Source organism: Oncorhynchus nerka, unplaced genomic scaffold (genome assembly GCF_034236695.1).
Source record: "Oncorhynchus nerka isolate Pitt River unplaced genomic scaffold, Oner_Uvic_2.0 unplaced_scaffold_1204, whole genome shotgun sequence".
Classification (NCBI taxonomy): domain Eukaryota; kingdom Metazoa; phylum Chordata; class Actinopteri; order Salmoniformes; family Salmonidae; genus Oncorhynchus; species Oncorhynchus nerka.
Genome location: NW_027040127.1, coordinates 71,919 through 97,364, shown reverse-complemented (window position 1 = coordinate 97,364; position 25,446 = coordinate 71,919). Strand labels below are relative to the sequence as shown.

At 44.7% G+C, this 25,446-nt stretch overlaps 1 protein-coding gene across 1 annotated transcript in view; it reads left to right on the top strand.

Moving 5' to 3' along the window:
• The first annotated feature begins 1,818 nt into the window (after window positions 1–1,818).
• Window positions 1,819–25,446, top strand: part of LOC115120496 (uncharacterized) — a 70,840-nt gene continuing 47,212 nt past the window's right edge. The window contains 1 exon segment of the mRNA XM_065015938.1: window positions 1,819–2,187. Coding sequence (XP_064872010.1) covers window positions 1,928–2,187 — 260 coding nt within the window. The 5' untranslated portion in view covers window positions 1,819–1,927.

The following is a 25,446-nucleotide window of genomic DNA, read 5'->3' as shown; positions in this document are numbered from 1 at the left end:
TATTCTACTCCATTTCCTCTGCTGGACACTACTTACAGTCTTATTCTAGATATTCTACTCCATTTCCTCTGCTGGACACTACTTACAGTCTTATTCTAGATATTCTCCTCCATTTCCTCTGCTTGACACTACTTACAGTCTTATTCTAGATATTCTCCTCCATTTCCTCTGCTGGACACTACTTACAGTCTTACTCTAGATATTCTCCTCCATTTCCTCTGCTGGACACTACTTACAGTCTTAGTCTAGATATTCTCCTCCATTTCCTCTGCTGGACACTACTTACAGTCTTATTCTAGATATTCTCCTCCATTTCCTCTGCTGGACACTACTTACAGTCTTATTCTAGATATTCTCCTCCATTTCCTCTGCTGGACACTACTGGACACTACTTACAGTCTTATTCTAGATATTCTCCCCCATTTCCTCTGCTGGACACTACCTACAGTCTTAGTCTAGATATTATTCTCCATTTCCTCTGCTAGACACTACTAACAGTCTGTCTAGATATTCTCCTCCATTTCCTCTGCTGGACACTACTTACAGTCTTAGTCTAGATATTCTCCTCCATTTCCTCTGCTGGACACTACTTACAGTCTTAGTCTAGATATTCTCCTCCATTTCCTCTGCTGGACACTACTTACAGTCTTATTCTAGATATTCTCCTCCATTTCCTCTGCTGGACACTACTGGACACTACTTACAGTCTTATTCTAGATATTCTCCCCCATTTCCTCTGCTGGACACTACCTACAGTCTTAGTCTAGATATTATTCTCCATTTCCTCTGCTAGACACTACTAACAGTCTGTCTAGATATTCTCCTCCATTTCCTCTGCTGGACACTACTTACAGTCTTAGTCTAGATATTCTCCTCCATTTCCTCTGCTGGACACTACTTACAGTCTTAGTCTAGATATTCTCCTCTCCCCCATTTCCTCTGCTGGACACTACTTACAGTCTTATTCTAGATATTCTCCTCCATTTCCTCTGCTGGACACTACTTACAGTCTGTCTAGATATTCTCCTCCATTTCCTCTGCTGGACACTACTTACAGTCTTAGTCTAGATATTCTCCTCCATTTCCTCTGCTGGACACTACTTACAGTCTTAGTCTAGATATTATTCTCCATTTCCTCTGCTAGACACTACTTACAGTCTTAGTCTAGATATTCTCCTCCATTTCCTCTGCTGGACACTACTTACAGTCTTAGTCTAGATATTCTCCTCCATTTCCTCTGCTGGACACTACTTACAGTCTTATTCTAGATATTCTCCTCCATTTCCTCTGCTGGACACTACTTACAGTCTTTCTAGATATTCTCCTCCATTTCCTCTGCTGGACACTACTGGACACTACTTACAGTCTTACTTTAGATATTCTCCTCTCCTCCATTTCCTCTGCTGGACACTACTTACAGTCTTAGTCTAGATATTATTCTCCATTTCCTCTGCTGGACACTACTTAGAGTCTTAGTCTAGATATTCTCCTCCATTTCCTCTGCTGGACACTACTTACAGTCTTAGTCTAGATATTCTCCTCAATTTCCTCTGCTGGACACTACTTACAGTCTTAGTCTAGATATTCTCCTCCATTTCCTCTGCTGGACACTACTTACAGTCTTAGTCTAGATATTCTCCTCCATTTCCTCTGCTGGACACTACTTACAGTCTTATTCTAGATATTCTCCTCCATTTCCTCTGCTGGACACTACTTACAGTCTTTCTAGATATTCTCCTCTCCTACTGGATACACCCAGGAGTGTCTTTGAGAAACCTTCCTAAAACCCCACATGTTTCTTCTAGGTTGTTGTTGGTGACTCTTTGATTTATTTATTGTTGGGGAATGTAGCAATATTCATATGATCGCATTAACTCACCTGACTGTTTGGATGTTTCTGTTAGTAAATATTTTTGGAATTTTATGAATGAAAGAGAACAATTTACAATCAAGAATTTCTTGTCACTGTGTTAACCTCAACCAACATTCTCTGTTTAGGGGTCAGAGCTCTAAAATGAGTCTCTCTGGGGAGAGAGAGGAAGGGGGCCCTGCCTCTGAAATGAGTCTCTCTGGGGAGAGAGAGGAGGGGGGCCCTGCCTCTGAAATGGGTCTCTCTGGGGAGAGAGAGGAGGGGGGCCGTGCCTCTGAAATGGGTCTCTCTGGGGAACATGACACCAAAGCTAAGAGGTGAGATAAATATTTTCTTTAAGAATATATGAAGGCTTTCCAAAACGATATATCGCATAAAAAAATCATTTTTTTTCATCAGAAATGATTGTTTATGGGTGGGTAGCTTCAATATTACCTTTCTCAGTGTGTATAAAACATTTTCATCACGGCAAATTCATTCTGACATTTTAAAATGGACATTACGAACTTTAGAGGACTTTTTAAACCTTAGATAAATTACAAGTTTGCATTTCCTGCTGTGCAGGAAAATTCCTGCAATTACAGGATGATCAAATTAAGATACACCAACCGTACACTAACTCTCCTGGTCTGGTTTCCGATAGCGATGGAATTTAGGCTTACGAGGAGTGTTTTAAAGAAGCATCTTCCCTACAACGGCCGAAGACATAACATGCAGTTTCCTAAAACACCACGCAGAGAGAACTGTTGCTGTGTGCATCTTGGAGCATGTGTCGATACTGAAAGAAAGGAAAAGAAAGGGAGCGCTGCTCTCAGATCTGAGTATCTGCTCAGATCTGCTCTCAGATCAGTTTCTCCATTCAAATCTTTCCTTAACATTTATATTTAGCAGATTTTTTTTGATCTTAGTGATACTATTTTTGGACAACCCCAAAGTGGAATAGTTTACCTATTTACCTAGTTGGCTTGTTGTTGTGAAATATTCCTCTCCAGGCACATTCAAGTTGCGAGAACCATAAGACGGAAGCATGTATTCTGACAGGCAGACTGGAAGCACGTCAGTTGAACGGTGCTCTCAGCATATCAAATAGCTGAATTTTGATTTACGGTTGTCAGTGAAAAGCATCTAAAAAGGCCTATCGCAATATTTCAGAATAGTCTACAATCACTGGTAAACACAAAAGAGAGGAGACATAGAAACAACTGACCTGTCTTTAGGTGATCAAAATCCTCAACTCACAATAGGCTATTGAGTGAACAGTACTATCTTATTGGCACTATATAGCAGAGAGCATCAGCCCCAGTGAGTGCTGTCTTTATAATCACTATATATCACAGAACATCAGCCCCAGTGAGTGCTGTCTTTATAATCACTATATAGCAGAGAACATCAGCCCCAGTGAGTGCTGTCTTTATAATCACTATATAGCAGAGAACATCAGCCCCAGTGAGTGCTGTCTTTATAATCACTATATAGCAGAGAGCATCAGCCCCAGTGAGTGCTGTCTTTATAATCACTATATAGCAGAGAACATCAGCCCCAGTGAGTGCTGTCTTTATAATCACTATATAGCAGAGAACATCAGCCCCAGTGAGTGCTGTCTTTATCATCACTATATATCACAGAACATCAGCCCCAGTGAGTGCTGTCTTTATAATCACTATATAGCAGAGAGCATCAGCCCCAGTGAGTGCTGTCTTTATAATCACTATATAGCAGAGAACATCAGCCCCAGTGAGTGCTGTCTTTATAATCACTATATATCACAGAACATCAGCCCCAGTGAGTGCTGTCTTTATAATCACTATATAGCAGAGAACATCAGCCCCAGTGAGTGCTGTCTTTATAATCACTATATATCACAGAACATCAGCCCCAGTGAGTGCTGTCTTTATAATCACTATATAGCAGAGAACATCAGCCCCAGTGAGTGCTGTCTTTATAATCACTATATAGCAGAGAACATCAGCCCCAGTGAGTGCTGTCTTTATAATCACTATATAGCAGAGAACATCAGCCCCAGTGAGTGCTGTCTTTATAATCACTATATAGCAGAGAACATCAGCCCCAGTGAGTGCTGTCTTTATAATCACTATATAGCAGAGAACATCAGCCCCAGTGAGTGCTGTCTTTATAATCACTATATATAACAGAACATCAGCCCCAGTGAGTGCTGTCTTTATCATCACTATATATCACAGAACATCAGCCCCAGTGAGTGCTGTCTTTATAATCACTATATAGCAGAGAACATTAGCCCCAGTGAGTGCTGTCTTTATAACCACTATGTAGCAGAGAACATCAGCCCCAGTGAGTGCTGTCTTTATCATCACTATATATCACAGAACATCAGCCCCAGTGAGTGCTGTCTTTATAATCACTATATATAACAGAACATCAGCCCCAGTGAGTGCTGTCTTTATCATCACTATATATCACAGAACATCAGCCCCAGTGAGTGCTGTCTTTATAATCACTATATAGCAGAGAACATTAGCCCCAGTGAGTGCTGTCTTTATAACCACTATATAGCAGAGAACATCAGCCCCAGTGAGTGCTGTCTTTATCATCACTATATAGCACAGAACATCAGCCCCAGTGAGTGCTGTCTTTATCATCACTATATAGCACAGAACATCAGCCCCAGTGAGTGCTGTCTTTATCATCACTATATAGCACAGAACATCAGCCCCAGTGAGTGCTGTCTTTATCATCACTATATAGCACAGAACATCAGCCCCAGTGAGTGCTGTCTTTATCATCACTAGTATTTCCGGTTTGGAGCGAGCAGTCGCATCCGCACTTCGGTCTGCACTTCGGTCTGCAGGAGTCACTGCTAGCTAGCCAACAGCTAGCCAACGTCTACCGATTAGAACTCAACAACCCGGTCGCATTCCGCCTCGCTCCACAGGTAGTATCACATTTTCATTTCATTTCATTACAGTACAACGGTTTGATTTTTTGATCGTAGCTAGCTACATAGCTAGCTACATAGCCGTCTCTGTATCAAAGATAATTGTGTAGTCTAGAGCGATTTTCTAGGTTACCTAGCCAGCTATTGTCGTTCTTTTAACGCAACGTAACGTAATCAACACTGCTAGCTAGCCAGCTAGCCCCCGAATCAACAACGCAGCCACTGCCAGCTAGCCTACAAAGTCAACAACGCAGCCACTGCCAGCTAGCCTACTTCAGCAGTACTGTATCATTTTTTAATCATTTTAGTCAATAAGATTCTTGCTACGTAAGCTCAACTTTCTGAACATTCGAGACGTGTAGTCCACTTGTCATTCCAATCTCCTTTGCATTAGAGTAGCCTCTTCTGTAGCCTGTCAACTATGTGTCTGTCTATCCCTGTTCTCTCCTCTCTGCACAGACCATACAAACGCTCCACACCGCGTGGCCGCGGCCACCCTAATCTGGTGGTCCCAGCGCGCACGACACACGTGGAGTTCCAGGTCTCCGGTAGCCTCTGGAACTGCCGATCTGCGGCCAACAAGGCAGAGTTCATCTCAGCCTATGCCTCCCTCCAGTCCCTCGACTTCTTGGCACTGACGGAAACATGGATCACCACAGATAACACTGCTACTCCTACTGCTCTCTCTTCGTCCGCCCACGTGTTCTCGCACACCCCGAGAGCTTCTGGTCAGCGGGGTGGTGGCACCGGGATCCTCATCTCTCCCAAGTGGTCATTCTCTCTTTCTCCCCTTACCCATCTGTCTATCGCCTCCTTTGAATTCCATGCTGTCACAGTTACCAGCCCTTTCAAGCTTAACATCCTTATCATTTATCGCCCTCCAGGTTCCCTCGGAGAGTTCATCAATGAGCTTGATGCCTTGATAAGCTCCTTTCCTGAGGACGGCTCACCTCTCACAGTTCTGGGCGACTTTAACCTCCCCACGTCTACCTTTGACTCATTCCTCTCTGCCTCCTTCTTTCCACTCCTCTCCTCTTTGACCTCTCCCTCTCACCTTCCCCCCTACTCACAAGGCAGGCAATACGCTCGACCTCATCTTTACTAGATGCTGTTCTTCCACTAACCTCATTGCAACTCCCCTCCAAGTCTCCGACCACTACCTTGTATCCTTTTCCCTCTCGCTCTCATCCAACACTTCCCACACTGCCCCTACTGGATGGTATCGCGCCGTCCCAACCTTCGCTCTCTCTCCCCCGCTACTCTCTCCTCTTCCATCCTATCATCTCTTCCCTCTGCTCAAACCTTCTCCAACCTATCTCCTGATTCTGCCTCCTCAACCCTCCTCTCCTCCCTTTCTGCATCCTTTGACTCTCTATGTCCCCTATCCTCCAGGCCGGCTCGGTCCTCCCTCCCGCTCCGTGGCTCGACGACTCATTGCGAGCTCACAGAACAGCGCTCCGGGCAGCCGAGCGGAAATGGAGGAAAACTCGCCTCCCTGCGGACCTGGCATCCTTTCACTCCCTCCTCTCTACATTTTCCTCTTCTGTCGCTGCTGCTAAAGCCACTTTCTACCATTCTAAATTCCAAGCATCTGCCTCTAACCCTAGGAAGCTCTTTGCCACCTTCTCCGCCCTCCTGAATCCCCCTCCCCTCCCCCTCCTCCTCTCTGCAGATTACTTCGTCAACCATTTTGAAAAGAAGGTCGACGACATCCGATCCTCGTTTGCTAAGTCAAACGACACCGCTGGTTCTGCTCACACTGCCCTACCCTGTGCTCTGACCTCTTTCTCCCTCTCTCCCAGATGAAATCTCGCGTCTTGTGACGGCCGGCCGCCCAACAACCTGCCCGCTTGACCCTATCCCCTCCTCTCTTCTCCAGACCATCTCCGAGACCTTCTCCCTTACCTCACCTCGCTCATCAACTCATCCCTGACCGCTGGCTACGTCCCTTCCGTCTTCAAGAGAGCGAGAGTTGCACCCCTTCTGAAAAAACCTACACTCGATCCCTCCGATGTCAACAACTACAGACCAGTATCCCTTCTTTCTTTTCTCTCCAAAACCCTTGAACGTGCCGTCCTTGGCCAGCTCTCCCGCTATCTCTCTCAGAATGACCTTCTTGATCCAAATCAGTCAGGTTTCAAGACTAGTCATTCAACTGAGACTGCTCTTCTCTGTATCACGGAGGCGCTCTGCACTGCTAAAGCTAACTCTCTCTCCTCTGCTCTCATCCTTCTAGACCTATCGGCTGCCTTCGATACTGTGAACCATCAGATCCTCCTCTCCACCCTCTCCGAGTTGGGCATCTCCGGCGCGGCCCACGCTGGATTGCGTCCTACCTGACAGGTCGCTCCTACCAGGTGGCGTGGCGAGAATCCGTCTCCTCACCACGTGCTCTCACCACTGGTGTCCCCAGGGCTCTGTTCTAGGCCCTCTCCTATTCTCGCTATACACCAAGTCACTTGGCTCTGTCATAACCTCACATGGTCTCTCCTATCATTGCTATGCAGACGACACACAATTAATCTTCTCCTTTCCCCCTTCTGATGACCAGGTGGCGAATCGCATCTCTGCATGTCTGGCAGACATATCAGTGTGGATGACGGATCACCACCTCAAGCTGAACCTCGGCAAGACGGGAGCTGCTCTTCCTCCCGGGAAGGACTGCCCGTTCCATGATCTCGCCATCACGGTTGACAACTCCACTGTGTCCTCCTCCCAGAGCGCTAAGAACCTTGGCGTGATCCTGGACAACACCCTGTCGTTCTCAAATAACATCAAGGCGGTGGCCCGTTCCTGTAGGTTCATGCTCTACAACATCCGCAGAGTACGACCCTGCCTCACACAGGAAGTGGCGCAGGTCCTAATCCAGGCACTTGTCATCTCCCGTCTGGATTACTGCAACTCGCTGTTGGCTGGGCTCCCTGCCTGTGCCATTAAACCCCTACAACTCATCCAGAACGCCGCAGCCCGTCTGGTGTTCAACCATCCCAGTTCTCTCACGTCACCCCGCTCCTCCGCTCTCTCCACTGGCTTCCAGTTGAAGCTCGCATCCTCTACAAGACCATGGTGCTTGCCTACGGAGCTGTGAGGGGAACGGCACCTCAGTACCTCCAGGCTCTGATCAGGCCCTACACCCAAACAAGGGCACTGCGTTCATCCACCTCTGGCCTGCTCGCCTCCCTACCACTGAGGAAGTACAGTTCCCGCTCAGCCCAGTCAAAACTGTTCGCTGCTCTGGCCCCCCAATGGTGGAACAAACTCCCTCACGATGCCAGGACAGCGGAGTCAATCACCACCTTCCGGAGACACCTGAAACCCCACCTCTTTAAGGAATACCTAGGATAGGATAAAGTAATCCTTCTCACCCCCCCTTAAAAGATTTAGATGCACTATTGTAAAGTGGCTGCTCCACTGGATGTCATAAGGTGAATGCACCAATTTGTAAGTCGCTCTGGATAAGAGCGTCTGCTAAATGACTTAAATGTAAATGTAATCACTATATAGCAGAGAACATCAGCCCCAGTGAGTGCTGTCTTTATCATCACTATATAGCAGAGAACATCAGCCCCAGTGAGTGCTGTCTTTATTAATGGGGTAGTCCTGCTCCTGGAAAGTGTTTTGTTGGACAATTTCCTCCAATATGTCTCTCTGCTTTTCATAGGCCTTGATTAGGTGGTTGCACTCAAGACATAATCGTTTTTAATGATCTTTGTCTGTCAGTCAGCAGTAGTAGCTGCTACCCTGTCATTGCTGTGGTATTAAAGATGATGCTATTATCTCCAGTCATGGAGAGTAAGGTGTCATAGAATTGCATGTAATATGTTCATAAAAGGCCACATTGGGCTGAGATCTGGATGTGTGCAATGAAAGGAGAAGAAAAGCAGGTATTTTATGTGAACAGTGAGTAAGTTATATTATTAACCTGACTAATTACTTGCCTAGTTAAATAAAGGTTACCATTCAATTAAATACAGTTGAATGTGGTTAGAACTCTCAAACTGTTTCCATCAAACAGAAAAACAACAAAATGTTGGATCAACACATTTAGATTTCAAGATACTGCATTTTGCTTTTGCATTACCCATATCGCTGTTTGAGGTCAAACAAAGGCAGAGTGCAGTATCCATTTTTTAGGGGTCATAGGTCAGGTCATTGGTCGTGGTTGATATGCATGGAGAGCAAAAAAAACAAAAAAAACTTTTTCTCAGATTCACTGTTAGTGTAGCTGCTCTTTGCCTTTGTAGGACAGTAGTTCAGGTGGCTCTTTGCCTTAATCTGCCTCCTGTCCCTCTTATCGCCATGGGTACACTTTCCTGAAAACAATGACACCATACTTTGCTTAAACCTGTTCTTCCGGTTCATTTCCTTAAAGACTAGAATGTTCCACTGTGGTTACCAAAAAGATGAAAAGATAGTTCACACATCATTTAGGGTTACTATCAAACAGATATGTCACATTTCTGGTTCGTCCATAATGTGGTTCCTGCTTGTAGCAGGCCTCGTTTACAGGAATCCTTTCCTCTAACTATAAATCACATGATTTCATGAGAAACATTTTCTGCAGTGAAAGGGTAATGCAAGTCAGCGTGTCTTTGGATGAATGTCAACAAGATTTATAACCAGCATTGTTCAAATTCAAGCTGACCATACCAGTTCACACCTTATAAGAAGACAATGTTCAAATGTAGTCCATAAAGAGGAATTAGGATTATGTGCACAGCTATTCTGGCGTACAATTGCAAACTGCCGCTACACATTTGGTCAAAGATGGGTTAAGACCAAAATCAGGCTTTGTAGTAGTATCTGTTATATCTAGTGACAAAGTATCCTAGTTCAATTATCTTCCGTTTCAGAGAAAATGGAGTGTCAAATGTGAAGTAACTTCAAAATCCCAGTAAAAACTACCTGCTGCCCCACATGGGGGGATATAGTGAAGACGTCAAAACTATGAAATAACACATATGGAATCATGTAGTAACCAAATAAGTGTGAAACAAATCAATACATATTTTGTATTTGAGATTCTTCAATGTAGCCACCCTTTATCTTGATTACTGCTTTGCACACTCTTGGCATTCAACTAACATAATGAGGTAGTCACCTCGAATGCATTAACAGGTGTGCCTTGTTAAAAGATCATTTGTGGAATTTCTTTCCTTCTTAATGCGTTTGAGACAATCAGTTGTGTTGTGAAAGGGTATGGGTGGTATACAGAAGATGTCCCTATTTGGTAAAAGACCAAGTCCATATTATGGCAAGAACAGCTCAAATAAGCAGACAAATAAGCAAAGTGCATCATTCCTCTAATACATGTAGGTCAGTCAATCTGGAAAATTTCACAAACTCTGAATGCAGCCCAAATAAATGCTTCACGGAGTTCAAGTAACAGACACATCTCAACATCAACTGTTCAGAGGAGACTGAGTGAATGAGGCCTTCATGGTCAAATTGCTGCAAAGAAACCACTACTAAAGGACACCAATAGGAAGAAGAGACATGCTTGGGCCAAGAAACACGAACAATGGACATTAGACCGGTGGAAATCTGTCCTTTGGTCTGATGAGTCCAAATTTGAGATTTTTGGTTCCAACCGCCATGTCTTTGTGAGACGCAGAGTAGGTGAACGGATGATCTCCGCATGTGTGGTTCCCACCGTGAAGCAAGGAGGAGGAGGTGTGATGGTGTGGGGGTGCTTTGCTGGTGACACTGTCAGTGATGTATTTATAATTCAAGGCACACTGAACCTGCATGGCTACCACAGCATTCTGCAGCAATACACCTTCCCATCTGTTTTTTTGCTTAGTGGGACTATAATTTGTTTTCAACAGGACAATGACCCAACAAACCTCCAGGCTGTGTAAGGGCTATTTGACCAAGAAGGAGAGGGATGGAGTGCTGCATCAGATGACCTGGCCTCCACAATCACCTGACCTCAACCCAATTGAGATGGTTTGGGATGAGTTGGACAGCAGAGTGAAGGAGAAGCAGCCGACGAGTGCTTAGCATGTGTGGGAACTCCTTCAATACTGTAGGAAAAGCATTCCAGGTGAAGCTGGTTGAGAGAATCCCAAGGATGTGCAAAGCTGTCATCAAGGCAAAGGGTGGCTACTTTGAAGAATCTAAAATAGATTTAGATTTGTTGAGCACTTTTTCGGTTACTACATTATTCCATATGTGTAATGTCATAGTTTTGATGTGTTCACTATTATTATACAATATAGAAAATAGTTTTTTTTAAATCAACTTGAATGAGTAGGTGTGTCTAAACTTTTGACTGGTACTGTATGTGTGATGGGATGTATAATTCTGGACAATATGTTTAAAGATAGAAGATGTAGTATATCCGAAGAATACGTAGGATAGAACAGTACAGTTAAATAGGATGGCCTTGACTAGAATATTTTTATATATTTTTTATGTAACCTTTATTTAACTAGGCAAGTGAGATAAGAACTAAATCTTATTTACAATGACGGCCAACACCGGCCAAACACGGACTACACTGAGCCAATTGTGCACCACCCTATGGGACTCCCTACCACGACCGGTTGTGATACAGCCTGGATTCAAACCAGGGTATCTGTAGTGATGGCTCAAGCAGTGAGATGCAGTGCCTTAGACCGCAGCGCCACTCGGGAACCCAGATTCCAAGAACACAGGATGAGATGTTACTATCATTTGTGCAAGCACTTCCAAGAGTTAATGAACAGTGAGCCTGGTGAAATTTGGGGAGCGCATCGTCAGTAGTGTACCTTTGGTTCCTAGGGTGTTTCGGCCTTTCACACTATACACCCTCCCCAAAGACGGCCAGCGACAGGGTGATCAATCCTACGCTTGCGTCCCATTCCCAATTAGTCATAGGAGTTGCCTTGTTGATGATAGCCAACATCCCATGGGACTATGCATGGCAGGGGCATCCTCCTCCCTGAGTCAAGCATTGTTGACGGCATACCTCCTGGCCCTCTCACTTCGGGGCCCAGCTGGGGTCTTTCCTCTTCATCCAGAGCCACTGACTGCTGCCTTCTGCCGCCTCCGATACAGCTTTGATTGCCGAACGCTGGCTCTGGCCCTTAATTCCAAGGTCTCTAAGCAGTCTGGTTGTAGATGTTGCCACAAAACCTCTGCAGCCCACCTCCACTGGTCGGACTTCTGTGTTCCAGCCATGATGCCGTGCTTCGGCAGCTAGATCGGCATAGCGCAGATGCTTTCGCTCATAAGCCTCATCTACTGACTCCTCCCAGGGTACTGTGAGCTCAATGATGAAGACCTTCTTGAGCGAACGGGACCAGAGCACCATGTCAGGTCTTAGGGTGGTGGTTGCGATCTCCGGAGGAAACACAAGTTGCCGGCCAATGTCAGCTAGCATTTTCCAGTCGCGGGCCAAGCGCAGCTGGTCTCGCTCTAATGGTGTCGAGCCACGCTTCGGTGGTTTAGCCCCTTCGCGGACAAAGTTTGTCCGTAAGGGGTGTGATGCTGCTGGGGGTGGTAGGGAGTTGGTGGCAGCTCGCTTGTCGTCCAGGGCGGACGCAAGGTTTTTAAGGACTTGGTTATGAGGCCAAGTGTAGCGTCCTTGGGTGAGGCTTGTTTTACACCCTGTGATAATGTGCCTGAGGTTGGCTGGCATGGAACAGAGGGCACAGTCCGGATCTTCACCATGCCATTGGTGAAAATTAACTGGAGTTGGAAGGACGTCATATGTTGCTCTGATGGAAAAGCTCAACCGCCTCGCTTCCATGGCCCACAGATCCTTCCAGCTGATCTTCCTCTTCTCCACACTGTCCCATCGAGTCCACTGTCCCTGTTTGGAAAGAGAGACTGCCTTGGCCCACCTTGCAGCCTCCTCCTGATGCCGTACTTCCTGCACTACCATCTTCCGCCGCTCTGGTGCAGTGGCCTTACTCCAAGCAGCACGGCTAGTTAGCCCAAGGCCTCCTCTCCCTTGCTGAACATGACCCACAATGTCAGCATGTCTGAGGGCTGCTGTTGCCTCCTGGACTGCTTTTCCTGGCCTCCATTTGCTCCCAGTTGCCAAGTTGGCGCGTTGTTGCTCACCACTGGGTCTCGAGATTCATTCAGTGTCATCTGGAGCCTGGTTTTTGAACACTTGAATTCCTCTGTTAGACTGGTGAGGGGCAGCTTGAGGACACCATCTCCATAGAGGCCTATGGTGGTAAGGCATCGTGGAACTCCGAGCCACTTCTTTAAGTAGCCTGTGACTCCTCATTCCATCTTCTCCACTGTTGAGATTGGAACCTCATACACTGCTAAGGGCCACAACACCCGGGGTAGGAGACCAAACTGCAGACACCAGGCCTTTAACTTTCCAGGTAGCTGGGTGTTGTCGATGGACTGTAGGCTACTACTGATGTCTTTGTGCAGCTGTTGCACCTGGTCTTTGTCCTTCAGGCGTGCATCATACCACCTTCCAAGGCTTTTTACCGGCTGCTCAGACACTGTTGGGATTTGGTCATCTCCGATGAAGAATTTCAGGTCAGAGAGTACTCCCTTCACAATCGAGATGCTGCGTGACTTGGATGGTTTAATCTTCATACGGGCCCAGCTGATGTTCTCCTCGAGTTTTCTGAGCAGTCTCCTGGTGCATGGGACAGTGGTGGTCAATGTTGTAATGTCGTCCATGTAGGCTCTGTGTGGAGGAGGCGGAAACCAGAGTCGACTCGCTGTCCACCAGCAACCCATTTTGAGGATCTGATGATAACCTCCATTGCCATTGTGAATGCCAACGGAGAAATGGTACATCCCGCCATTATACCTACATTCAGGCACTGCCATGAGGTGGTGAACTCTGAGGTGGTGAAGCAGAACTGCAGATCCTGGAAGTACGACTTCACCAGGGTTGTGATGGTGTCCGGTATGTGGAAAAATCTGAAGGCAGACCACAGGAGTTCATGGGGCACAGAGCCAAATGCATTGGCGAGGTCGAGAAAGACTACATGGAGGTCCCTTTTCTCCACCTTGGCCATTTGGATCTGATGCCAGATCATGCTGGAATGTTCCAAGCAGCCAGAGAACCCTGATATTTCTGCCTTCTGTACAGATGTATCGACGTACGCATTCCTTTGCAGGTACTTGGCCATCCTCTGGGCAATGACCCTAAAGAAGATTTTACCCTCGACATTCAGTAAGGAGATTGGGTGGAGTTGGCTGATGTTCACTGCATCCTTCTCCTTAGGGATCAGGACCCCGCCTGCCCTACGCCACACTTAGGGTATTATCTTATTTTTCCAAGCTGTTCTCATAAGCTTCCAGAGGAACCTCAGGACGTCTGGTGCGTTCTTATACACTTTGTACGGGACTCCATTTGGCCCCGGGGCTGATGCTGTTCTTGCCCGTCGAACTGTGTTTTCCACCTCTTTCCATGTTGGAGGGCTGGTCTCAATATGATGTTCCGGGGGTTCAATGGGTGGGACATCTGATGGGATGGCCAGATGTTCATTTCTCTTTGAGTCAAAGTTTGTTGTTCTCAGGTGCTCCTCTAGGTCTTTCTTTGTTGTTTTTAGAGCTCCGCTTTTTTCCTTCGTGAAGAGACTTTTAAGGAACTTGAAGGGATCTTTATAGAATCGAGTTCTAGTTTGTTCTTTCTTCCTTCTGCGTTTCCGTAGGTTCTCTGCTCTACGGAGGGATGCCAACCGGGTTTTGATATCAGCCTGAAGTGCCTCTATGCCATCCTTTTCCATTTCCGAGGCCTTCTTCCACTGTTTCTTAAGCTGCCGCCTTTCTTGAACGAGGCGCTTGATTTCTTGTTGCCTCCTGGAAACTGGTGGGGTTGGAACCTTTCTCCCGCCTTTTGCCTCTTCCACTCCAGATCTTTCTGTCCCGTACTCATAGATAATGTCCCCCATCCTCTCCAACTTCTTCTCCACTGTGCCTCAAAGTTTCTCGAGGGTCAAGGTAAGGTCAGTATTCACTGTTTCCCACAACTTCTTGTGACTGGCGCCAGGCCACTTCACATACGGTCTGTGCCCTGGTAGTCTCCTCTCGACTGCAGGTCTGGGAGGCTCGGTGAGTTCCACTCCTGTTGTTGGTTCCACCTCAGTTGTTACTTCGGTGCTTGAGTTTACGTCCTCCATGACAGTGGTACTGATGCACTGCAAACTATGGTTTGCGTCCAGTTGCTGTGCTTCATTCGACTGATTTGATCGCTTTCGCAGAAAGTAATCAATGCGAGGCCTATGTCTCTCTTTACCCAAACACCCCTTCTTCCCCTGGTGGATCCTCAACCCATGGTGTGATGTAACTTTCCTCCAACCACAGACACATACCTGCATCTGTTTGTGGCCCGCTGTTGCAGCAGAACTTGTGACAGTTGCTGTGGTGTTCTCTTGTGCTGTGCTCTCATTACTCGTAGTCGTTTCCGGTCCAGGCGTTACCATGTTGTCAGCCAATGAGTCATCTTCCGCCCCCGCTCTCGCAGACTCTTCGGGTATTCTCGTATGTTGACTTTCTGTAGCTAAAGCGGGTGTTTCCAACATACTGCGAAGCATGGGAAACTACAGAAATGGGAAGCTACCCCATGTCCCAGTGGGGTCTATTCCCTCCTGGCAGCCGTCTCTCCGTGCCGCCACAAGGACTTTCCCCTGTTGTCAGCTGATCTTTCTCAGCAGTCACTGGACAAGTCCAGATATTCAGATTCCAAGAACACAGGATGGGATGTTACTATCCTTTGTGCAAGCACTTCCAAGAGTTAATGAACAGTGAGCCTGGTGAAATTTGGGGAGCACATCGTCAGTAGTGTACCTTTGGTTCCTAGGGTGTTTCAGCCTTTCACACTATACACCCTCCCCAAAGGCGGCCAGCGACAGGGTGATCAATCCTACGCTTGCGTCCCATTCCCAATTAGTCATAGGAGTTGCCTTGTTGATGATAGCCAACATCCCATGGGACTATGCATGGCAGGGGCATCCTCCTCCCTGAGTCAAGCATTGTTGACCGCATACCTCCTGGCCCTCTCACTTCGGGGCCCAGCTGGGGTCTTTCCTCTTCATCCAGAGCCACTGACTGCTGCCTTCTGCCGCCTCCGATACAGCTTTGATTGCCGAACGCTGGCTCTGGCCCTTAATTCCAAGGTCTCTAAGCAGTCTGGTTGTAGATGTTGCCACAAAACCTCTGCAGCCCACCTCCACTGGTCGGACTTCTGTGTTCCAGCCATGATGCCGTGCTTCGGCAGCTAGATCGGCATAGCGCAGATGCTTTCGCTCATAAGCCTCATCTACTGACTCCTCCCAGGGTACTGTGAGCTCAATGATGAAGACCTTCTTGAGCGAACAGGACCAGAGCACCATGTCAGGTCTTAGGGTGGTGGTTGAGATCTCCGGAGGAAACACAAGTTGCCGGCCAATGTCAGCTAGCATTTTCCAGTCGCGGGCCAAGCGCAGCTGGTCTCGCTCTAATGGTGTCGAGCCGCGCTTCGGTGGTTTAGCCCCTTCGCGGACAAAGTTTGTCCGTAAGGGGTGTGATGCTGCTGGGGTGGTAGGGAGTTGGTGGCAGCTCTCTTGTCCTCCAGGGCGGACGCAAGGTTTTTAAGGACTTGGTTGTGACGTCAAGTGTAGCGTCCTTGGTTGAGGCTTGTTTTACACTCTGTGAGAATGTGCCTGATGTTGGCTGGCATGGAAGAGAGGGAACACAGTATATACACTACCGTTCAAAAGTTTGGGATCACTTAGAAATGTCCTTGTTTTTGGCAGACAAGCACAATTTTTGTCCATTAAAATAACATAAAATTGATCAGAAATACAGTGTAGATATTTATAATGTTGTAAATGACGATTCTAGCTGGAAACAAGTGATTTCTAGTGGAATATCTACATAGGCGTACCGAGGCCCATTATCAGCAACCATCACTCCTGTATTCCAATGGCACATTGTGTTAGCTAATCCAAGTGTATCATTTTAAAAGGCTAATTGATCTTAGAGAACCTTTTTGCAATTATGTTAGTACAGCTGAAAACTGAAGCAATAAAACTGGCCTTCTTTAGAATAGCTGAGTATCTGGAGCATCAGCATTTGTGGGTTCAATTACAGGCTCAAAATGGGCACGAACAAAGAACTTTCTTCTCAAACTTGTCAATCTATTCTTGTTCAGAGAAATGAAGGCTATTCCCTGCGCAAAATTGCCAAGAAATTGAAGATCTCGTACAACGCTGTGTATTACTCCTTCACAGAACAGTGCAAACTGGCTCTAACCAGAATAGGAAGAAGAGTAGGAAGACAAGAGGACAAGAGGACAAGTACATTAAAGTGTCTAGTTTGAGAAACAGACGCCTCACAAGTCCTCAACTGGCAGCGTCATTAATTAAATAGTACCCACAAAACACCAGTCTCAACGTCAACAGTGAAGAGGCGACTCTAGGATGCTGGCATTCTAGACAGAGTTGCAAAGAAAAAGCCATATCTCAGACTGGCCAAGAAAAATAAAAGATTAAGATGGGCAAAAAAACACTGGACAGAGTAACATTGGAAAAAAGTGTTATGGACAGACGAAACTAAGTTTGAGGTGCTGGAGGAGTTCTTGACACCATCTGTTAAGCATGGTGGAGGCAATGTGATTAGTATGTATGTATATATGTTTTGGTGGTGGTAAAGTGGGAGATTTGTACAGGGTAAAAGGGATCTTGAAGATGGAAGGCTATCACTCCATTTCTCAACTCCATGCAATACTCTGTGGACGGCGCTTAATTGGAGCCAATTTCCTCTTTAATTTTTTTTCTTTCTTTTTAAAAGGAGTTGATCAGCTTATTAATATTGTGGAAAGAATATTGCTTCCATCAATGTAATTGTCTGCATCATTTCCAATCCCCCATATATTTTTGTGGTAAATATATATATACAGACACACATGCATACATATACACATATATACATACACATACCTATATATACATACATACTATTTTAAAGAATAGTATTATTCCCCGCAAACCCTCCCACCGATCCCCCAATTGGAGTAAACTAATAAACACTTCTGCTTTTACCTTCAATTTATACATCTTATACACATTTTACAGGCACGGTCTATTTTACAATAGTTATATTTGGTTTGTTTTTAGTCCTTCCTCTATTTCTGATGTCCATCCAGTTTGATTTCTATTTGTAACTGTGCTATTTCACAAACGTTCTGAACCTATATACATTTTACAGATCCCGTAGGTTTTAAATGGTTTATCTTGCTATTAGTCCCACCCTTCAGCTCCACTCAACCTCTCCCATCTGTCTCTCAACATCATCCATTTTGGATTTCTATTTGCCATATATGTTTCAACTGTGCTGCTTCACAAACAAATTGAACCTTTCTATTCTCATACATTGTAAATTAAAAATAAACATTTTTGATAAAATAATAATTATATTATTGATTGATTGACTATGGCTTTTCAAATCACCCAGTATTGCTATCTGTAGCATTAGTTCTAGACAATGTTGCAATTCTTCAGCCATTCCTGGACCTGTGACCAAAAAAGAGTTACATATGGACAATGCCAAAATAAATAATCTAAATCAAATCGAATTTTATTTGTCACATACACATGGTTAGCAGATGTTAATGCGAGTGTAGCGAAATGCTTGTGCTTCTAGTTCCGACAATGCAGTAATAACCAACAAGTAATCTAGCTAACAATTCCAAAACTACTGTCTTATACACACAAGTGTAGGGGGATAAAGAATATGTACATAAAGATATATGAATGAGTGATGGTACAGAGCGGCATAGGCAAGATACAGTAGATGGTATCGAGTACAGTATATACATATGAGATGAGTATGTAAACAAAGTGGCATAGTTAAAGTGGCTAGTGATACATGTATTACATGAAGATGCAGTAGATGATATAGAGTACAGTATATACGTATACATATGAGATGAATAATGTAGGGTATGTAAACATTATATTAGGTAGCATTGTTTAAAGTGGCTAGTGATATATGTTACATCATTTTCCATCAATTCCCATTATTAAAGTGGCTGGAGTTGAGTCAGTGTGTTGGCAGCAGCCACTCAATGTTAGTGGTGGCTGTTTAACAGTCTGATGGCAATGAGATAGAAGCTGTTTTTCAGTCTCTCGGTCCCAGCTTTGATGCACCTGTACTGACCTCGCCTTCTGGATGATAGCGGGGTGAACAGGCAGTGGCTCGGGTGGTTGTTGTCCTTGATCTTTATGGCCTTCCTGTAACATCGGGTGGTGTAGGTGTCCTGGAGGGCAGGTAGTTTGCCTCCGGTGATGCGTTGTGCAGACCTCACTACCCTCTGGAGAGCCTTACCGTTGTGGGCGGAGCAGTTGCCGTACCAGGCGGTGATACAGCCCGCCAGGATGCTCTCGATTGTGCATCTGTAGAAGTTTGTGAGTGCTTTTGGTGACAAGCCAAATTTCTTCAGCCTCCTGAGGTTGAAGAGGCACTGCTGCGCCTTCTTCACGATGCTGTCTGTGTGGGTGGACCAATTCAGTTTGTCTGTGATGTGTATGCCGAGGAACTTAAAACTTGCTACCCTCTCCACTACTGTTCTATCAATGTGGATAGGGTGGTGTTCCCTCTGCTGTTTCCTGAAGTCCACAATCATCTCCTTAGTTTTGTTGACGTTGAGTGTGAGGTTTTTTTCCTGACACCACACCGAGGGCCCTCACCTCCTCCCTGTAGGCCGTCTCGTCGTTGTTGGTAATCAAGCCTACCACTGTTGTGTCGTCCGCAAACTTGATGATTGAGTTGGAGGCGTGCGTGGCCACGCAGTCGTGGGTGAACAGGGAGTACAGGAGAGGGCTCAGAACGCACCCTTGTGGGGCCCCAGTGTTGAGGATCAGCGGGGTGGAGATGTTGTTGCCTACCCTCACCACCTGGGGGCGGCCCGTCAGGAAGTCCAGTACCCAGTTGCACAGGGCGGGGTCGAGACCCAGGGTCTCGAGCTTGATGACGAGCTTGGAGGGTACTATGGTGTTAAATGCCGAGCTGTAGTCGATGAACAGCATTCTCACATAGGTATTCCTCTTGTCCAGATGGGTTAGGGCAGTGTGCAGTGTGGTTGAGATTGCATCGTCTGTGGACCTATTTCTAATGACTCTGCCTCCTCACAGCAGAATCTGCAGAGCTGGGAAGATTGTATCCCCCATATATATAACATTATATTAGTTGTAAGAATTTTGTATAGTAATTTAGATTGAAAAATTCAACGTTTTGCATCCGGCAAATGGGTACATCGAAAATCTCTTCCCAACTATTTTGGAGTTTATATGGCACAGCTGTCAGTTTTTTGGTCCTTAAATGAAATTGGTATATGTTTTTATTTATCACACTTTTCTTTAACCATTTATGTTCTTCCTGTAACATCTTTTTTCCCCTTCTACTTGCCTCTTCCATTTTTGTGGTAATGCTGCAATTAATTGGTTGTAATTTTGGGTAGAGCAGACATTTCCATATGTCTGTGTTAGCTGCATGTGTGACATAACTCCACCAGTCCTATTATCATTCACAACAATTATACATTTTTTAAACATTTCTTCGAAAAATACATTTTTTTTTATCAATTACTATATTTGAATTTAACCACGGTATTTGTTGTATTATTTGTTCTGTCTTTTCAGGTGGATTAAACTGAAATTGCAACCAACTTTCTAAGGCTTGTTTAAAAATAAAGATATTTTGGAGATTATTTCCTTTTACATTTACATTTAAGTCATTTCAAACAACCGAAAGTGAGCAGGTGTAATCTGAATAAAGGGGAAAGGGCCCTTCCTGAATATAGGATGAGCCCAATTGACTAGAGAACCAGTCTGGATTTAAGTATAACTTTTGTATGACTGATGCCTTTAGTGAGAGGTCTAATGCTTTAATATTTAATCATTTCTGCCCTCCGAATTCATATTCGTTATATAAATAGGCCCTTTTAATTTTATCTGGCTTGCCGTTCCAAATAAAATTTAATATTTTATGCTCATATAATTTAAAAAGCAGGTCACTAGGTGTAGGCAAAACCATAAGCAAATAGGTCAACTGGGATATGACTAAAGAGTTAATCAGGGTGATTTTTCCACAAATAGACTGGTATTTTCCTTTGCATGGTAGCAAGATCTTATCTATTTTTGCTAACTTTCTATAAAAATTTATTGGAGTGAGATCATTTCTTTCTTTTGGGATTTGTTTACCGAGTATGTCCACATCTCCATCAGACCATTTAATTGGTAAACTACATGTAAAATTTGCATTTTGTTTTGTGATCCAATACGTAATATAGTACACTTATCATAATTTGGTTTTAATCCAGAGAGAATAGCAAAAGTATCTAGATCCTCTAAGAGGCCGTGGAGAGACTCCAATTGAGGTTTTAAAAGAAAACATGAATCATCAGCGTACAATGACACCTTAGTTTTTAAGCCACGGGTTTCTAATCCCTTAATATTACTGTTTGATCTAATCTTAACAGCTAACATTTTGATGGCAATAATAAATAGATATGCCGATAGTGGACAACCTTGTTTTACTCCTCCAGAGAGTTTAAAACTTTCTGAGATGTAGCCATTATCTACTATTTTACACCTAGGGTTACTATACATAACGTTTTATAAGAGATTCCCCAAAATTGAAATATTCTAGGCATTTATATATAAACTGCAGTCGTACTTTATCAAAAGCCTTTTCAAAATCAGCTATGAAAACCAGGCCTGGTGTCCCCGATATTTCATAGTATTCTATTGTTTCCAGTACTTGTCTTATATTATATCCAATGTATCGTCCATGTAAAAAACCTGTCTGATTAGGATGAATAATATCTGACAATACTTTTTAAATTCTATGTGCCAAGCATTTTGCTAGGATTTTTGCATCACAACACTGAAGTGTAAGAGGTCTCCAATTTTTTTAATGGACTGGATGTTTATATATACCACTTGGGTCCTGTTTCAGTAATATTGATATCAGACCTTCTTGTTGCATGTCTGATAATCTACCATTTATATAGGAGTGGTTAAAACATGTTAATAATGGTCCTTTGAGTATATCAAAAAAAGTTGTGTATACTTCCACTGGTATGCCATCCAGCCCTGGAGTTTTTCCAGCCTTAAAGGCCCCAATTGCATCAAGCAGTTCCTCCTCTGTAATTTGGCCTTCACATGAGTCTTTCTGTACAGATGTTAATTTTACAATATTATTAGGGGGAAAATCATATAATTAGTTTCAGTTAGTGGAGATGGAGGAGCCTGAAATGAAAACATATTCTTAAAGTACTTTACTTCCTCTTTCAAAATATAATTTGGTGAATCACGCGTAACTCCATCATTTGTAACAAGTTTTAATACATTTTTTTGGTAGCATTTCTATATTGAAAATTGAAAAAGATTTGGTGCATTTCTCCCCATATTCCATCAGGTTTGCTTTATTTTTATAATCAATTACACTAGATCTTTCTTGAATAAGTTCCTCCATTTCTTTTTGTTTTTCCTCTAACTTATTTTGTGCCTAAATAGTACCGTTTTACTGCTATCTAACTGTACTGTTAGTCCTTCAATCACCATTAAAATCAATAAATGACAAACTGGGTATACTTGAATTAGTTAGTAAGGTTATAAAAGAGTTGAAGGCAAGCCTCGAGATGAATGATGAAAAAGCTGCGACATTGGAGAAGGAAACAAACAAGCTAAAAGGGACAGTCAATAGATTTCCATACCCAACTATAACATTTTCCGTCAAGATAGAACTGCCAAAGGGGGAGGAGTTGCAGTCTACTGCAGAGATAGCCTGCAAAGTAATGTCATACTTTCCAGGTCCATACCCAAACAGTTCGAACTACTAATTTAAAAAATGACTCTCTCCAGAAATAAGTCTCTCACTGTTGCCGCCTGCTACCGGATATGCTTAACACCCCGGCAGTCCTACATTCTAAGCTAGATGCCCTCAATCTCACACAAATCATCAAGGAACCCACCAGGTACAACCCTACATCTGTAAACAAGGGCACCCTCATAGACGTTATCCTGACCAACTGGCCCTCCAAATACACCTCCGCTGTCTTCATCCAGGATCTCAGCGATCACTGCCTCATTGCCTGTATCCGCTATGGGTCAGCAGTCAAACAACCACCCCTCATCACTGTCAAACGCTCCCTAAAACACTTCTGTGAGCAGGCCTTTCTAATCGACCTGGCCCGAGTATCCTGGAAGGATATTGACCTCATCCCGTCAGTTGAGGATGCCTGGTCATTCTTTAAAAGTAACTTCCTCACCATCTTAGATAAGCATGCTCCGTTCAAAATATGCAGAGCTAAGAACAGATATAGCCCTTGGTTCACTCCAGACCTGACTGCCCTCGACCGGCACAAAAACATCCTGTGGCGGATTGCAATAGCATCGAATAGTCCCCGCGATATGCAACTGTTCAGGGAAGTCAGGAACCAATACACGCAGTCAGTCAGTAAAGCAAAGGCCAGCTTCTTCAAGCAGAAATTTGCATCCTGTAGCTCTAACTCCAAAAAGTTCTGGGACACTGTAAAGTCCATGGAGAACAAGCGCACCTCCTCCCAGCTGCCCACTGCACTGAGGCTAGGTAACACGGTCACCACCGATAAATCCATGATAATCGAAAACTTCAACAAGCATTTCTCAACGGCTGGCCATGCCTTCCTCCTGGCTACTCCAACCTCGGCCAACAGCCCCCCCCCCCCCCGCAGCTACTCGCCCAAGCCTCCCCAGCTTCTACTTTACCCAAATCCAGATAGCAGATGTTCTGAAAGAGCTGCAAAACCTGGACCCTACAAATCAGCTGGGCGTGACAATCTGGACCCTCTATTTCTGAAACTATCCGCCGCCATTATCGCAACCCCTATTACCAGCCTGTTCAACCTCTCTTTCATATCGTCTGAGATCCCCAAGGATTGAAAGCTGCCACAGTCATCCCCCTCTTCAAAGGGGGAGACACCCTGGACCCAAACTGTTACAGACCTATATCCATCCTGCCCTGCCTATCTAAGGTCTTCGAAAGTCAAGTCAACAAACAGGTCACTGACCATCTCGAATCCCACCGTACCTTCTCCGCTGTGCAATCTGGTTTCCGAGCCGGTCATGGGTGCACCTCAGCCACGCTCAAGGTACTAAACGATATCATAACCGCCATCGATAAAAGACAGTACTGTGCAGCCGTCTTCATCGACCTGGCCAAGGCTTTTGACTGTCAATCAGCATATTCTTATCGGCAGACTCAGTAGCCTCGGTTTTTCTAAGACTGCCTTGCCTGGTTCACCAACTACTTTGCAGACAGAGTTCAGTGTGTCAAATCGGAGGGCATGTTGTCCGGTCCTCTGGCAGTCTCTATGGGGGTGACACAGGGTTCAATTCTCGGGCCGACTCTTTTCTCTGTATATATCAATGATGTTGCTCTTGCTTTGGGCGATTCCCTGATCCACCTCTACACAGACGACACCATTCTGTATACTTCTGGCCCTTCCTTGGACACTGTGCAATCTAACCTCCAAACGAGCTTCAATGCCATACAACACTTCTTCCGTGGCCTCCAACTGCTCTTAAACGCTAGTAAAACCAAATGCATGCTTTTCAACCGTTCGCTGCCTGCACCCGCACGCCCGACTAGCATCACCACCCTGGATGGTTCCGACCTAGAATATGTGGACATCTATAAGTACCTAGGTTTCTGGCTAGACTGTAAACTCTCCTTCCAGACTCATATCAAATATCTCCAATCTAAAATCAAATCTAGTCGGCTTTCTATTCCACAATAAAGCCTCCTTCACTCACGCCGCCAAACTTACCCTAGTAAAACTGACTATCCTACCGATCCTCGACTTCGGCGATGTCATCTACAAAATAGCTTCCAATACTCTACTCAGCAAACTGGATGCAGTTTATCACAGTGCCATCCGTTTTGTTACTAAAGCACCTTATACCACCCACCACTGCGTCCTGTATGCTCTAGTCGGCTGGCCCTCGCTACATATTCGTTGCCAGACCCACTTGCTCCAGGTCATCTACAAGTCCATGCTAGGTAATGTTCCGCGCTCCAGCAAGTGTATCTCACTGATCATCCCTAAAGCCAACACCTCATTTGGCCGCCTTTCCTTCCAGTTCTCTGCTGCCTGTGACTAGAACGAACTGCAAAAATCGCTGAAGTTGGAGACTTTTATCTCCCTCACCAACTTCAAACATCTTCTATCTGAGCAGCTAACCGATCAATGCAGCTGTACATAGTCCATCGGTAAATAGCCCACCCGATTTACCTACCTCATCCCCATACTGTTTTTATTTATTTACTTTTCTGCTCTTTTGCACACCAGTATCTCTACCTGCACATGACCATCTGATAATTTATCACTCCAGTGTTAATCTGCAAAATTGTAATTATTCGCCTACCTCCTCATGACTTTTGCACACAATGTATATAGACTCTTTTTTTATTTTTTTCTACTGTGTTATTGACTTGTTTATTGTTTACTCCATGTGTAACTCTGTGTTGTTGTCTGTTCACACTGCTATGCTTTAAATGAAAACTTGTTCTCAACTAGCCTACCTGGTTAAATAAAGGTGAATTAAAAAAAATAATAATTTAAAAGATTGAAACCGAAGTGAATGAAATTAAAAAGGAGAACACCGTTCTGAGAGAAGCCTTACTGGACATACAAACTAGATCCATGAGAGAGAATCTGGTACTTACAGGT